The sequence below is a fragment of the Sebastes fasciatus genome, chromosome 8 (genome assembly GCF_043250625.1).
Source record: "Sebastes fasciatus isolate fSebFas1 chromosome 8, fSebFas1.pri, whole genome shotgun sequence".
In the NCBI taxonomy this organism is placed as follows: Eukaryota; Metazoa; Chordata; class Actinopteri; order Perciformes; family Sebastidae; genus Sebastes; species Sebastes fasciatus.
In genome coordinates, this window is record NC_133802.1 from 13,173,153 (window position 1) to 13,188,729 (window position 15,577).

Genomic DNA, 15,577 nt, shown 5'->3' on the forward strand with positions numbered 1-15,577 from the left:
TGTAATTTCTGATTTCTTCAAGGAAGCTGATTATGCTCAGTCTTCCTCCGTCTTAATTACGGCTCTCAGTCCAGCCCAGTAACCGTGGCTGTCTTCAACACCCCCTCTCATATTCTGAGGCAATCACAGCCTCTTGTTTACCATGTGGGGGGGGGGCAGAGGAGCTATTGAATGCTTTGCTGAGGGCTCTTGTACCTTTGAAAGGAGACCTTGGTGTAGAGAGATCTGCACCGGCGATTCCTTAAAGCCTGCCGTAGTTTTAATACATTGTTAAATACATTGTAAATGAGCCGAGGGCCATAATACAAAGTCAGTAAGGGCCCTCTGCTCATCCTTCCGGGCATTTTCTATTCAGGAGGGATGCTAAGTGGAGAAAGGCATGATGGTTGAGTAGGCATACAGGAAGCAAAACAGAATAAGCAACAGAAGCTTCTTCTCAGGCGTTGTTTCTGTGTTTGTGTTGTCAATAGATGATCAACTGTCCGTCACAGCTGATCATTATTGCACAAAGACAATCTTTAAGCCTTCTGTTCTACATCCTAATTGATCTGAAATGCAAATGTGTTTGAACAAGAGTGCCGGATACACTTCACTCCCCTGCTTCCAGTTATTGATCCTAATGATCTGTTAAAGTAAAAAACACACCTCACAGAAATACTCATCGTGTCATTGCCGGCACTCGACCGTGCAAATCTTACCTCTTGTGATCATTTTGCGTCTCAGACATTGTCCTTACTTCCTGTTTATTTGTAAAGCAGACACAAGTGCTGTTATTATTGGACACTAACATTGTACACAGTCTACCGTACAAATCCTCCCCAGCGCTGCTGCTGCTGAAATCATTTTGTCCTCCGAGCCTTGATGTTTATGAGCTTTTTTTTTTTTACTGGTTGCAGACTTCAGAGGAAGAGCTGTTTGGCAACAGTGACGAGAGTCCTGCCTTTGTAGAATTCCTGGAGTTTCTAGGAGAGAAAATTGAGCTGCACAACTTTAAAGGGTGAGGATCTAATTCTGGTTCGAAGGCACTATATATATACTCTAGCATACATTTCATAACATTATGCCAACTGCAATTTACATAACATCAGGCTAGCTACAGTCAGGAATGATGGTCACGGTGCTGCAGTGATGGCGCAGAGTATCTTGTTAGACATGGTTTCTATGTGCTTGCAGTTTCCGCGGAGGGTTGGATGTGACTCACGGCCAGACTGGCACTGAATCCGTCTACTGCAACTACCGCAACAAAGAGGTCATGTTCCATGTGTCCACGAAGCTGCCTTTCACGGACGGGGACACCCAGCAGGTACTGTAATACAATACCAGACTAACCCACCTTTCATGATTCACTGCGAGCAGTCAGACAGGTTCCCTCTGGTTATTGTAGTGCCATATTTTGCATGTTCCTCCCTGTTGTGCCAAACACCTGCAGCATATTTGCAAAAAAAAACATGGTAGTAAACACAAATCACTTTAAAATTATGCTTTAGTGTGTGTGCATATGTGAGAACCCTCACAGTGAATTAAAGCACATTGCTCACACGGCCAAGTCCTCCTCCTTCTACACCTCATATATTCACACAAACACTGATTCATTAACACACGCTCTCACACCATTTGCTGTCTTGGTTTGTATAAACACAGATGAGGCCAAGTCTATATGTTCAGCAGTAGTCAGGCATTGTCTCTTTTGAGCCAATCGGTGCTTGTACATGCCGTCATCAGGAGAATCAGCAACCCCTGGTGGTGTTTCACAAATTCACATGCATGCAGTTATGCAAGAGGGAGAAGGAAAAATGCGGAGTAAGCACTTCTTTGTAATTATTTATAATGCCTGTAGTCTGTATGCTGCACATATCAGGGTTGGGTTATACAATAAGGAAAACAATTGTCATTTAATCTTCTTTATTAAACACAAATACTGTATACTTATTATCTTTTCCTCAGTAGTTTCACACATGTATATGTTTCATACACATATTAGCTGTGTTTAGTTGACAATATGCCTGTTAGCTTTGTGTTGTCATTGGTGTTCAAAAAGTATTCTTTTAGTAGCGTCCAAGCTGCTGGAACAGCCTTCCAGAGGATCTGAGAAGCGTAAACTAAAAACCCATCTATATAGTCTGGCTTTCATGTAGTGTTTTACAATTTTAGTGGTTTTATTATTTATACTATTTTTTAATCTATTTTACTCGTTTCTTTTATCAATATTTCACCACTTTGAGTAACTGTTGATCATGATGACATTTGTCAATTTATTTGCCAATCACTTGTAAAGTATGTTTGATTTGTTCTAAAGGTGCTATATAAATAAAGTTTGATTTATTGACTGAATTAGACTGGGCTTCATCAACAATTAGTAGGAATGGCAACAAAATTGTCTCTTACTTATTGTCTTCCAAATTCAATTCCAGGGAGCATTAAAGCAACAGTGTGTAACATTTTTGGGGATCAATTAGCAGAAATGGAATATAGTATTCATAACTATGTTTTCATTAGTGTATAATCACCTGAAACTGAGAATCGTTGTGTTTTTGTTAGCTTAGAATGAGCCCTTCATATCTACATATGGAGCAGGTCCTCTTCACAGAGTCCGTCATGTTGCATCGCCATGTTTCTACAGTAGCCCAGAACGGACAAACCAAACTCTGGCTCTAGAGAGAGCCTTTTGTGTTTTTATGTTACCTGAAGGCCACCGTCGTTCTCCAACGCGCTTGTGAGCCGCAGAGTGTAAAACTGTGGTATCACCAGCCGCCGTCTGACTTTGGTTGCTCCTAAAATAGTATTACTATGGTAAGGATGGCCTCTGAGCGAGGCGAACGAAGTTACCAAGGTTTTGCACTCAGTGCCTCACATTACCGCAGTCTTGCAAAGGGAGGAGTGAGCGGAGGGTACTCCCTTTAAAACTGTTCTCATAATTTTGCCTTTCTGAAAACCGCAGATAACAAATAACATTCATACATATCATCCAATGCTTTATCTCATCCTACAATAACTTGCATTCATTTACCTCTAAATTAATTTGCCATATGTGGCCGGTGTGTTACAGTTGCAGAGAAAGAGGCACATAGGGAACGACATCGTGGCCATCTTATTCCAAGAGGAAAACACTCCCTTTGTACCTGACATGATCGCCTCCAACTTCCTTCACGCCTACATTGTGGTCCAAGTGGTCAACCCCTGCACTGACAATGTTCTCTACAAGGTAACTTATCTCCATCACTATATGGGCTGACTTTGCCTCCTGTGGTAAACACTTGATCAAATGTACTCTTAATCCTTAGGTGTCAGTGACAGCGCGGGATGATGTACCTTTCTTTGGCCCGGCCCTCCCAAACCCCGCTGTCTTTAAAAAAGTAAGAGAAAGAACAACCTGAGAACTGCATCTCTGAGCCGGTGCATTTTCCTCCTCGTGGTCATCAATTAGCTTACAACATGACGTCTTGTCTCTTTTCTCCTCTCTTCCCAGAGCCCTGAATTCCATGAATTCCTTTTTACTAAGCTCATCAATGCAGAGTACGCCTGCTACAAAGCTGAGAAATTTGCCAAATTAGAGGTGAGTTTGTTGCAAAGCATTTCAAACATTTGTGGCATTTTGAAAATATCCTGTTTAATTTCCCTCTTTTTGCATTTATGTGTGTGTGTGTGTGTGTGTGTGTGTAAGGAGCGAACGAGGTGCGCCTTGTTAGAGACCCTTTATGAGGAGCTCCATGTGAACAGCCAGGCCATGATGGGTATTGGAGGAGACGACGACAAGCTGGAAAACGGGAGTGCGGGAGGAGGGGGCTTCTTTGAGTCCTTCAAGGTAACTGGAGAGGCAGCAGCTGAGGCTGGGGCACCAAACTGACAGCTTCACTTCCTGCAACTCTCTGCTTCAAAAACATTTTAGTTATGCTAGCATTGAGATAAAAACACTGTTATTTACATTGATGGCAATTTTAAAGGTGCTCTATACAATATTCAGAGCATTATGTATAGATATAGAGGAGTAATGTCTACCTGAGCAGAGAGTGAAGTCACTCTCCCTCTGTTTGTGTTGTAATCCGAGCTTCTCCATGCCATGTCAAAGCAGTAGTCTGGCATTTTGGGAATTACGTATATTGACTTTTTTTTTGCCGAGGGTTAGATGAGAAGATTGATACCACTCTCGTGTGTGTCTGCTAAATTCGAAGCTGTTAGCTTAACTTAGCCTAGCATAAAGACTGGAAACAGGGGGAACCAGCTAGCCTAGCTCAGCCAGACGATTTTTGAGACCAAAGAACCCACATTCGTAAGGTGGCGTAAGATATATGACTGGCCCCAGTGTGGTGGTTAGAAGTGCCCGGCCCTGCGCCGGTACCTTAGTTAGGCTAGCTCTTTCCACCTGTCACACAACAGGGGTGTTTTTTTCGTGCAATTAATTCACACATCAATATATTTTTTTGAAACTGTTCTTTTTGTCATGAATACTTTCACACAGATGCAAATATTTCGTGGCGAAAAAGCTACGTACTTTTTTTTCGGAACAAGGCTGATTTTTCTGAGCAAAACAACAACACTGAGGCTCCGTAGTCTGAACCATGACGGCAAACTTTATTACTTTATTACACCGTGACAAAGGCAGCGCAGATCAGATCCTCTCCATCTGTTCTTACCTTTCACAATAAAAGCCTTAGACATCTAAGATTCGTAGATGCATTCGCATTTTTGTGTTGTTTATTCGTCATGCCCCCGGTGTGTAAAGGCCTTAACTCTCGTCAAGAAAGCAAACATGCGCATTTCCCTAAATGTCGAACTATACCTTTAAGTGTCATTATAAGACTATGAGATCATTGTTACTGCACAGGAACCGTATAAAATTGACATCTACAATAATACAGTAACCAGTTTTTGTGCCAGCTGTCCGATGTTTCTTCCTTGAATGTAAAGTCTTCTCTCTGGCAGTCTCGAATGGTTGTTGTTCATGCAAGCTGTGGGCTGTAAGGGTTTATCAATCTCCCTCAATCTCTATTACAGTAATTTGACTGAGGAGAAGCTCTGCTGCTCTGTCCTGCTGGAACACACCACTCTTGGCTTCCCAGCTTTTCTTCCTCATGCCTTGCTGTTTCATGCTGCTGTGCTCTCCACATGCTCCAGTGTTCAGTCACTAGTCCCTTATTTATATGATTCTGTCATGTCTTTGTATGTCCTAATATCAAAGTGGATGGATAGATTTCTTTCACTATAAGATGCCTTCGCCTCTTCACTCTGTTCCATGTCTGCAAAAGAGGTGCGCTGGGCTTTAAAACCTCTCCTGGCTGTGTTTAAACTCAGTGTGGTCAGACATCTGTGAGCCACTTGGTGCTTCTACTTCCCCTCTCTTCTCTTACCACCTACCTAACATAATGACTCATTTGAACCCCCCTCCGGGCTTTAAAGCTTAGCCGTGCTCTCTGTCGCTTCCTTGTCTGTCAGGATTAGCATCAGGCCGGCGCTCTCCGCCTGTAGTGGTCAGCGTTCAGGGACAGCCCCGAGGCTCCTCTCGGCCCGTAACGTCGTACAGCGATGTTGGGGGGGTCACAGGGGTCGGCGCCATCTGAATGTATCTCCTCCTCCTCGTCTTTCTCCGTAGCGGGTGATGCGCAGCAGGAGCCAGTCTATGGACACCATGGGTCTTGCTTTGAAGAAGCAGCACACATTCTCCACTAGCTTCAGCAGCAGCTTTAACAACGAGCCCGCAGAGAGCCCCAAATTCCCAGGGATAGTAAGTACAGCCCCAATCCTCCTGGTCTTGAGCGAGGCTTGAGTCTCGCTCCCTCTGCCTCCCCCCCAGCAGTTCTACTACAGTTCATGCCCCCTTCCTCCCTCACTTGCCTGCTGCACTAACTTCTCACAGAGAAGGGCTCGAGTTGGTCTTTTTAAACTTGGCTCTCACATTGCAACGGTTGCACGTTGTCTGCCACCACGAGATGGAGTGACTGGACACTCGTAGACTTGAATGCTTCTGTAGGACACAAGGTGAATTTCTCCCCGGGGGGTCAAAGCCGCTTTTAATACGTAACTGTTTTTACCTGTGTCCTCATTATTTAAATCCCCATGCATCTGCATTGTTCTCACTTGAATTCTAATGAATGTGGGTTGACTGCTGTTTGTGTGTGTGTGTGTGTGTGTGTGTGTGTGTGTGTGTGTGTGTGTGCGTGTGTGTGTGTGTGTGTGTGTGTGTGTGTGTGTGTGAGCGCGCGCATGCCAGCTATTTTTGATTGTGATATGAACAAATGATTATTTCTGTCATCAGGTGAAAACCTTGTTTCTCCAAATGGCAACTTTTTTGTTTATATAACTGGCTCTGTAAACACTGCAAAAAGTTGAGTGTTACACAATATTTTTTCAAGTCATAGAGGAGCTTTTCATCTTTCAGTTGAGAGTAAAACATGCACTTGCATATGGTTGCTTGTCTAATCTATATATGGTGAGAACCAGAGAGGCATAATTGACCTTTGACACACTTTACAGCAGAGCCAAAAGAAAAATGACCATACTCTGTCCCGACATTGTTTATTCAATTCAATCTTTAATATTAAAACGTCATAAACATGTGGATGACAATGTACTTAATGAACAATATTTTTACATTCATTCAAAAATATATTTTCCTTTTTTCTTAAAGTAACAGTGTGTAACATTTCGGGGGATCTATTAGCAGAAATGGAATATAATATTCATGACTATGTTGTCATTTGTGTATAATCACCTGAAACTGAGAACCGTGTTTTCGTTAGCTTAGAATGAGCCCTTCATATCTACATAGGGAGCGGGTCCTCTTCATGGAGTACGCCATGTGTCTACAGTAGCCCATAACGGACAAACCAAACACTGGCTCTAGAGAGAGCCTTTCACGTTTTTAAGGCCACCGTAGTTCTCAAACACACCATAATGTCACTTAGGCCCTCTGGTTCTCACCCCTCAAATACTGTATACATACTGTATACATACTGTATATATACTGTATATATACTGTATATATACTGTATAAATACTGTATACATACTGTATACATACTGTATATATACTGTATATAAACTGTATATAAACTGTATATTTTGGGCGGCTAAGGGTTTGTTATTTTTTAATGGAAATTCTCTGATTTGTATGGAAGTAAAACTCTTTATGAAACAGACACCCATATTAATAACCTACTGTATTTCTAGATCACATTTAAGATCATAAGTAACTAACCATTATTATTAACCAACATGTTATATTAATGAATATAACTCAAGCTTGCTTTTTGCCCATGACTCTGTCTTGCTCTGAAAGTATAACATGTCTGCTGTTTTTTAATCTCTTCGTCCTCTTCCTTGCAGGCATATGGCTCACATAACTGACTCATCACTTCTCTCTCCCATTCAGCGTTGCAACCACGGAGCCAAAATGTCACTCTTTGTATAACACATGCTTTGTATTTTGTTTATGACTGATTGCATGTAATCTCATATATATTTGTATAAATCTCATATTTTCTCTCCCCCCCTACCCCTCTAACCCTCCTCTCTTATTTTTTTCATCTGTCCTCATCACATTTCTCTCTCTCTCTGTCTCTCTCTGTCTCTCCTCTTCCTGTGTGGCTCAGTCATTGCTTGTCCCAGGCAAAAGTCCCAGTAAATATGGACGTCGAGGCAGTGCCATAGGGATAGGAACAGTAGAAGAGGTTCATGTCTAATTCTAACTACTCGTTTCTCCTCTTTGCTCCCTTTTGTTGTCTGCATGGCTCCACTGCATTAAACACTTTTCTCGTTACATTTCAGTGCTCTGTATTTAACATAGTGTGCATTAGTGTGTGTTACAGACAGGATTTATCGTATACAGAGCATTATCTCAATGTGTGATAAAACAAAAGCAGGTATAGATATTCTCCTTCACATTCTCTCATTAATTAATTGGTTTGTCAATTCCAATATTTGGGATTTTTACAAAGACTACCATCTAGAAATCGTTTAAAGGGGAACACCACCGAAATTTAGAAATTCAATATGTTATTTCCGTGGCTTGATAAAGTTAATAAATATTAGTGAAGATGAGCTACTCTCTCTCTCAAAGCCAGAAACCAGAGAAGTAAGTCTCAAACTTGTGATGTCATGGGGTTTAAAGTGTGGAACTGCGCCATAGTTTTCTTTTTTATACCCAAATGAGCTTTATTCTATTGTAGTGTTCTCAGTTGTGAAACAGAAAATGTTCCCCTTCCCATATACTCAGAACAGCCCACCTGGTTGCTCTCAGTTGGTGCCTACAAATGGGGTTGTGTTTACCGTGTTCACGAGAAGAGTCCATATGAACGCCCCCATAATGTGCTATTCATAACTTCATAAGTGGAAAGTTTCCAAAATCTCCAAGTTCACAAGTTGTGATGTGTTTGTTGACATTGTCAGAAATGGCGTAGGCCATGGAAGTAATTTTTTTGCCGCATAATAAGTTAATATGTCTGAGGAAAATGTTGATATTACCAACGGCCTCATCTTTTTCCTCTGTCATTACTTTGCATTTCCTGCATTATGTTACCCACTTGCTAGCTTGCTAAATTGTTAGCCTCTGTGGCTTCTAGACGCCGACAGTAACGTTAATATTGCCGTTGCTTAACAGCGGTGTTCTCGCGACTTAAACCACTTGAACGCCAAGCATATTGTGTACACGACTTCCCATGTTGTAAACACAAGCTCACATTTTCGGATTTGGGAGAGAGTTGTTCATGCGCACTAATAATTTTGGACTGTCGTAGACCATAGGAATAACATGTATGAATTTTGAAAATGGCAGTATTTCCCCTTTAAAGTAGTAAAAGATAAGCAGCTCAGTCATATGACTGTAGCAAATAGACAGTAAAAGTCACATCTGAAGGGTCCACCTTTGGCTCCTGAATGACTAATATTGTAGATTTTCTTCTATTCTCACTGTCTTATCTGCTCTGCTGCAATATATGTTCACCTTCTGTAGTCTTTTATCACCATTCTGTATTTTAATTCCAGTATCTATTTTGTTTAAAAATGATGAATATTAATGATTTAATGACCCCCTTACAGAAATATTATTTAAAAAAAAAAAAAAATCCTCCTCTGGCTCTTTGAAGCCACATTGAGTTAAAAAGGCTTTTCAAGTTCTTATTTTGAGAGCTTTAAAAATGAGATTGAATGAACAAAGCAGTCGCTGAGAAAGCATATTTAGTGGTAGGCCCCGGAGCCTTTAAATCCATCTTTCATCTCCCTCCTTAGTGTGCCCTGCACTGGCTGAAAGACTGGCACCGGGGCTTGACATTAAGCCTCTGAGTGCATATTTTAACTTAATAACTCGAAGGGAGCAATGTTACTGTTCAGCCTCTTTTTTTCCTGTGGTTTTTGTAATGGTTAAGTCAAAATAACCACAAACTCCCCTCAGTAATAAATACATTTATAGATAAACTTCATATTACTCTAAGATATGTAAGGTGTTAGTAGTATTTTGACTCTGACTGTCTTTCCTCTCTCCCTGGCAGTCTTTGATAATCCCGGGGAGAAGCCCGACCAGGAAAAAGTCTGGTCCTTTCAGCTCCAGGCGAAGCAGTGCCATTGGTATTGAAAACATTCAAGAAGTCCATGAGAAGAGGTGAGAAAAGACACATTGATGCTGTATTTATTCTTATGTGTACCAATACAAGCCTTGTAATCGCTAACTAAGGTTCATACTTCACTACCTTTCACTTGTTATCTGTGCTTGTACATTTATTGATTATGTCTATGTTGCACCCTTTTTTCTTTTCCTGATATTTTGCACCACACGTCTCATGTAACAGTAGAGAGAGCTCCCCAAATACCCAGAAGACCCCCGACAGCGGTCACGTCTCGCAAGACCCCAAATCTGACAACTCGTCCAATCAGAGCTCTCCCGAGGTGCTCACAACCGCCAAGAACAGGTGTGTATAATATGTTACATCACAGGATTCACACCTTGTGTCTGCCGTACCTGTGTTTGTGTAACCGCTGGGCGATCCTCAGCCGTGGCAGCATGTTGAGTGACTGTGTCTTATACATAAGATAAAATCAGGTTGGGCTGTGCTGGAGAGTGATAACCCAGGGTGTAGTTCTTATCTCGGTGGCAGGGCCCCGTCCATCCCCGAGGGTCATGACCTCTCCCGCTCCTCCTCCAACGCTAGCAGCTTCGCCAGTGTGGTGGAGGAGCACGAGACAGAGGCCACGGAGGACTATGACACAGGCATGGTGAGTGCTACGTTCATCCTGTAACAAAACAAGACATATCGGTTTGTCTTTAAGTCTTATAATATAACATGTATGTTTTGCTGGATCGCCTCACCTCGGCACTCTTCAGGAGAGTCTGTCGTCTGCCGGGACGCCACACAAGCGAGACTCCCTCACATACAGCACCTGGCTGGAGGACAGCGCCAACAGCGCCAACAACGCCAGCACCCCCAGTCGCGGCAGCTCCCCAGGTGAGAGAGAAGCAGGTCCAGCATGTTGAAAAATTTTAAAACCACTTAAAACATTTAAGAGTCCCAAGAGGTTTGTAAAGCAAATAATGGATATTTTAAGTAACTACTTGCTTGCTCATTTGTATATTTGTTGATTTATTCATTTACTTACATAAATACTTTATAATAAGGGGAGGAAACACTTAATTAATAAAAAAAAAACACATGTGTGCAATGACTCATGATGATTTAATGCATGAATGAATGCAGGATGCATTATGAATTCCTGTTGCTCGCTTACCATTAAGAAATGATTAAGCCATTATAAATGTATGTGATTAGTTAACACCTAATGGATCATCAATAAATGAATGTTAATTCACAAGTCAACATCCTCCTTGAGGGGCCATCACAGAATGAACAGGATATTATTAGTAAGGCTTTCAGAGAACAAGGCAGTAGGACAACGGTGATAGAATTGAACAAAAATGTAATTTTAGAAGTATTTCTGTGGTCTAACAACACGATTAAATATTTGAGCTCATTCTAGATTCATGATTGTCACGAGGAAATGAACAGGTTATAGCATATGTGACTGGCTTTAATTTCTTTCTTTGAGAATGCACACACAGCGAGGCGCAGACCATCGAAAATGAAAATGAGTCACACAACTCTTAGCCGCTACATCATGCTTTGTTCACCTCACCAGACATTTTTGACTATCTTGCCTTCATCAGGGTGTCTGAGGCTATTTACAGTTTCATTATCAATCTGTGATTCTCAAAGTGGGGTCTATGGAACTCTATCAGGGGGTCCACAAAATAATTTGATATAAATTATAAAACTGTGCTGTTTCGTTAAAAAGTGCATATCTACAGATGGGGACCATTTGCGCCAATAAAACAAGCATTTTTGGTCCATTACTCCCACCCACGATTGCTTTGGGCCAATAGAAACTCTTAAAGGACCAGTGTGTAACATTTAGGGGAATCTATTGGCAGAAATGGAATATAATATTAATAAGGATATGTTTTCTTTAGTGTATATCACCTGAAAATAAGAATTGTTGTGTTTTTATTGGCTAAGAATGAACCGTTTATATCAACATAGGGAGCGGGTCCTCTTCACGGAGCCAGTTGCCATGTTTCTACAGTAGCCCAGAAGGGACAAACCAAACACTGGCTCTAGAGAGAGTCATTCACATTTTCACACCAGCCACCGTAGTTCTCCTACACGCTTGGCACACGGGAGGTTTCAGTTGGCTGCAATCTGCAACCTCGCCGCTAGATGCCGCCAAATCCTACACACTGCACCTTTAAGATTTATGGATAAGCCGTTTCAATGTCAATCTGTGATGGACACGTATGACTGGTTTGATACACTTCTGACCTATCCTTCAGGGCCTGGTAAACCTGAGCGAGGGAAGGGGACAGACGTCCGTATCAAACTGGAACGACCACACGATCATCAGTCCTCATCGGTGAGTCAACCACCACCCTGGACTAAACTGAAATCTTACTTCTCTATTATCAGTTACCTTTAAATCACCTTTGTTGCTCTGCATGTTTGTTTTTTAATTGCTTCTCGTGTGCTGTTGCTGATGTTTCGTGGTTGTTTTTTTTATTGCTGTTTGTGAATCTTTGTGTGCAGAACTGTTAGCTCCACCCATCTGGTTGTATCCTGGATCTCCATCTTCAGGTTAGACTTTCCTCAGTACCCTCTCATAGTCTCAATTCATGGATTAAAGGGATAGTTTGGGATTTTTGAAGTGGGGTTGTATGAGGTACATATCCATAGTCAGTGTATTACTTATAATAGATGACGGTCGGCACACTCCCAGTTTGGAGAAAGAGACAGGAGTTACTAACATGGAACCAAAGCAATGTACTGCTGTGGACAGGGCCAGCAGCCAAACGTATTTTAGCCACCTAAAAGAAAGGCCCACCTAAAAATATCAATATCAGTTTAAGTGTACGCTATATTTAGAATATTTTTGCCAGTTTACCTTGCCGTGAGACAGCTATTCAGTCTATGTTTCCGACGGGGAACTGAAGCTGTTATCTATGCTCTCGCCAAAGCAACCAGACTCCATTGAAAAAAACAGTAATTTTACCTTGCAGAACACGGGAGTTGCTGGTCTACTGCTGTCTCGATCGGTTAGTTTGTTCTTGTTATTGTGTGACTTTGTTTAGTTCGGATTCACCAAAGTCACACCATAACACATGATATGAATAGATTTGGGCTTTTTCGAATATCATTTTTTGGGCTTCAGAGCTTCGGTGAGAAATATTCAAAACTAAAATAGATGTTCATTCTTAAGTTTTTGAGGTTTGACCATGACATCTCTTTTATTCCCAAAGCATTCCCATAAGTCACAATCCCTCTGGGAGGTGAGACAAGTGCAGGCGTTCGCCATGACCAGTGATGAGAAGGACGAAGACGAGGACGGTGACAAGGAAGAGAAAAGGCAGGTGGAGCCTGCCCAGTCTGCTGCTCAGTGAGCGCCACGGTGCAGCATATCCAGAAACCCGGAGGACACTGGGAGAGGAGCCAAAGAGGGGCCAGCTTTTGCACAGTGTTGTTTCCTTCCACTCTTTTCTTTGCCTGTTCACAAATCTGTTGCCTATCTGTGATTTTTTTTACCCCACCTTTTGTCTCAAAAGCGCACATTTCTATCTACAAATGTAATAGTTTTATTTGAAAAAAATATATAACTTTGGTTTCTTGTTGAGCCCATTGTGTGCTGGCTATACAGGGTAAAGACAGTGCCATTGAGCTCTTAGTAAAGACATTGAGAAGAACTTTTTGCTGCAACATAGAGAAGATAACTGCCTGGATGGTTTTACCAAATCAACAAAGGTTTTCGGCTCAATAAAGATCTTTAATGTATACATAACACCAAATATTCAGCTTCAAAAATGGGTATTTTCTAACAAAACCTCTAATGTGATATAGAATTGTTCTCACGGATGCTGTTAAATGTGATTATTTTCTGGGTAAAATACAAATAGAAGGACTGTGTGTAGCTGCAGCGAAACAATTGTGCTCTTTCCTTTATGACCCAAATCTCCACAAGATTAGATTTACAGTGAAGAGAGCAATGTATCGTAGATAACGTGATGAAATGGCCTTAAAACTTGCAATTTCTTTGTCCCTCAGATTTATTTTACCTCACTGTTTTGACTCGCGTGTACTGCAGCCAATAATGGGATTGCAGTATTAGATTAACTGTAAAACTAATATATTCAGAATCATTTATAAGCACACTAGTTTCTTTAAAAAAATGGTGTTGCAATGCAGTTCTACTTCAGCGTTGTCTGTGTGTCTGTTGATGTATGGATTTATCCATCAATGACTGATCTAACTGCTTTGACCGTCTTGTCTGTTGGTCCCTACCAGTCTCTACATTATGTTCTGAGTTTTTCTCTCTAATGTATGTTTTTATTTATTGACTTGGTTCCTGTCGAAGTGGCATTTATAGCGTACATCTGTTATACTGTACCTCCATGGTGACTACTGTTCAGCATCCTGCCATATACTGTATGTGTTGCTTTGGAGTAAATTATAATGTTGTCATCTGTAAAGTCTCTTTCAAGGGTCACATCTCTTTCAGTGCAGTAAATTTGCAATGCAATTATAATAAAACGGTGAATATTTATTTGCTTTTAAAGTGAGAAAACAACTCAAAACAAAACTACTGATTTTTTTGTAAATAGATATTTAGTCAGAGTGTATAATGTACAGTAAAGGCCATTGATTTAAAATGGGATTGACCGACATCTTGAAATTACTGCCAAGTTAACAATTTATTGTTGTTTTATTTCTCGTACCCTATACTTATAAATATTATTTTGAGCAGAGAGTTTTGTAGAAGAGAAATATTTTAAAAAGCTGTTCAGACTGTTCTGTAAAAGGGAAATCTCATCCTGCTGATCATTTCAGTTGCCTTATCATTACAAACTGATGGTGTAAGTATAGATAGTGAAGTGAAAAGGCAGCAGGATTTACAATGAAATGAATGTTTTGTTGTTGTTGTTTTTATTGTAAATAAATGCCCTGAGAACTTTACAGTCTATTGTACACACACTCTTTTGTGTTTTACACGTCACTCAATGAAAACTCTGTATTCTGTGTTTTTTTTTACACACAAATACAATATCCTGAATGCCACATCGTGAAAATTCCTGCTGTGAAATGACTAAAAACGGTAGATGTTCCACTTCCCACTGTCTTAATGAAAGCTAAGAGAGAAAGCCCCATGAATAAATGATTTGATGTGGCTGCCCACAAGTATGTAAATCTAGAGCAATCTAAAAGTGGAGGCTTCCCCTCTTATGCAACTGTGCCAAATGGAGGAAAGACTCAAAACTGAATTATGACTGAAATGGGCTTTCCACATGTATGTGCTCACAAAACAATAAATAAATGGATTTAGAAGTATGCAATTTTACAAAGTGAAAACAACACATACGACAAAGTAAATACTCTCTATGCTACTCTGTCCTGAATACTTTGGGCATTTCTGTTTTTATGCAAATAAGCGCTCAAATATATGCAAAAACATTCATACTGTAAGTAAAGTAAAAAAGGTCGCTCTTCAAAGTGAAGGTCAGTTTTTGTGCGTAAACAACAGCAGTAGCTTGCTGCTCTGTGCTTTAAGACCTCTGGGGCATGCTGGGTTTTTGTTAGCCTGCCAGCAGATGTTTGAAATACAGTCAAAACACTCGGCACACCCCTTGAATGTTAATATATAAACTGGTAATACTGGTACCACAGATGAAACCTAGAATTTGGGAATCTTAGTAGCATAAAATATGATGTTTTCAATATTTCTTTTGCTATCGGCAGCTGCGGTTGTTTATTCTGAACAGCATTAATGTAAGCTCTTTGGTATGTCTTAGCTGTCATTTCCAAATTAAATGGGTTTTCTTTTTCTTTTTTGCATAAAACTGTTTACACTCCACACCCTCCTTTACTCATCTAGTGTTTATACAAGTCATGACCCCATTAGGAGGAACACCACTTGCCACAAGGAGAATTTTTTGCCTCATTTATTTCCTCTGGGCTGCAGATTGAAATTATTTTCAAATGTCTATATAAATACTGGTTATATGTTTTTCCAACAGATGTTTAAGTTAGAGGTATGTGGTCTGTTGTAAATTTACTAAA

The 15,577-nt window shown here is 40.7% G+C and overlaps 1 protein-coding gene across 16 annotated transcripts in view; it reads left to right on the top strand.

Annotated features, from left to right (window-relative positions):
* Positions 1 to 14,476, top strand: part of rap1gapa (RAP1 GTPase activating protein a) — a 61,220-nt gene extending 46,744 nt beyond the window's left edge. For 11 of the 16 annotated variants that reach the window (XM_074643551.1, XM_074643552.1, XM_074643553.1 and 8 more), the window contains 14 exons: positions 897 to 997; positions 1,174 to 1,303; positions 3,047 to 3,202; positions 3,282 to 3,353; positions 3,467 to 3,553; positions 3,662 to 3,802; positions 5,588 to 5,719; positions 7,586 to 7,663; positions 9,479 to 9,588; positions 9,776 to 9,895; positions 10,064 to 10,199; positions 10,309 to 10,429; positions 11,809 to 11,888; positions 12,769 to 14,476. In XM_074643551.1, the coding sequence (XP_074499652.1) occupies positions 897 to 997; positions 1,174 to 1,303; positions 3,047 to 3,202; positions 3,282 to 3,353; positions 3,467 to 3,553; positions 3,662 to 3,802; positions 5,588 to 5,719; positions 7,586 to 7,663; positions 9,479 to 9,588; positions 9,776 to 9,895; positions 10,064 to 10,199; positions 10,309 to 10,429; positions 11,809 to 11,888; positions 12,769 to 12,909 (1,605 nt within the window). In that variant the 3' untranslated portion in view covers positions 12,910 to 14,476. Of the gene's footprint in view, positions 1 to 896; positions 998 to 1,173; positions 1,304 to 3,046; positions 3,203 to 3,281; positions 3,354 to 3,466; positions 3,554 to 3,661; positions 3,803 to 5,587; positions 5,720 to 7,585; positions 7,664 to 9,478; positions 9,589 to 9,775; positions 9,896 to 10,016; positions 10,200 to 10,308; positions 10,430 to 11,808; positions 11,889 to 12,058; positions 12,107 to 12,768 lie in introns of those variants that run through there. The other 5 variants (XM_074643557.1, XM_074643555.1, XM_074643558.1 and 2 more) reach the window with 5 other exon arrangements.
* Positions 14,477 to 15,577: the final 1,101 nt, after the last annotated feature.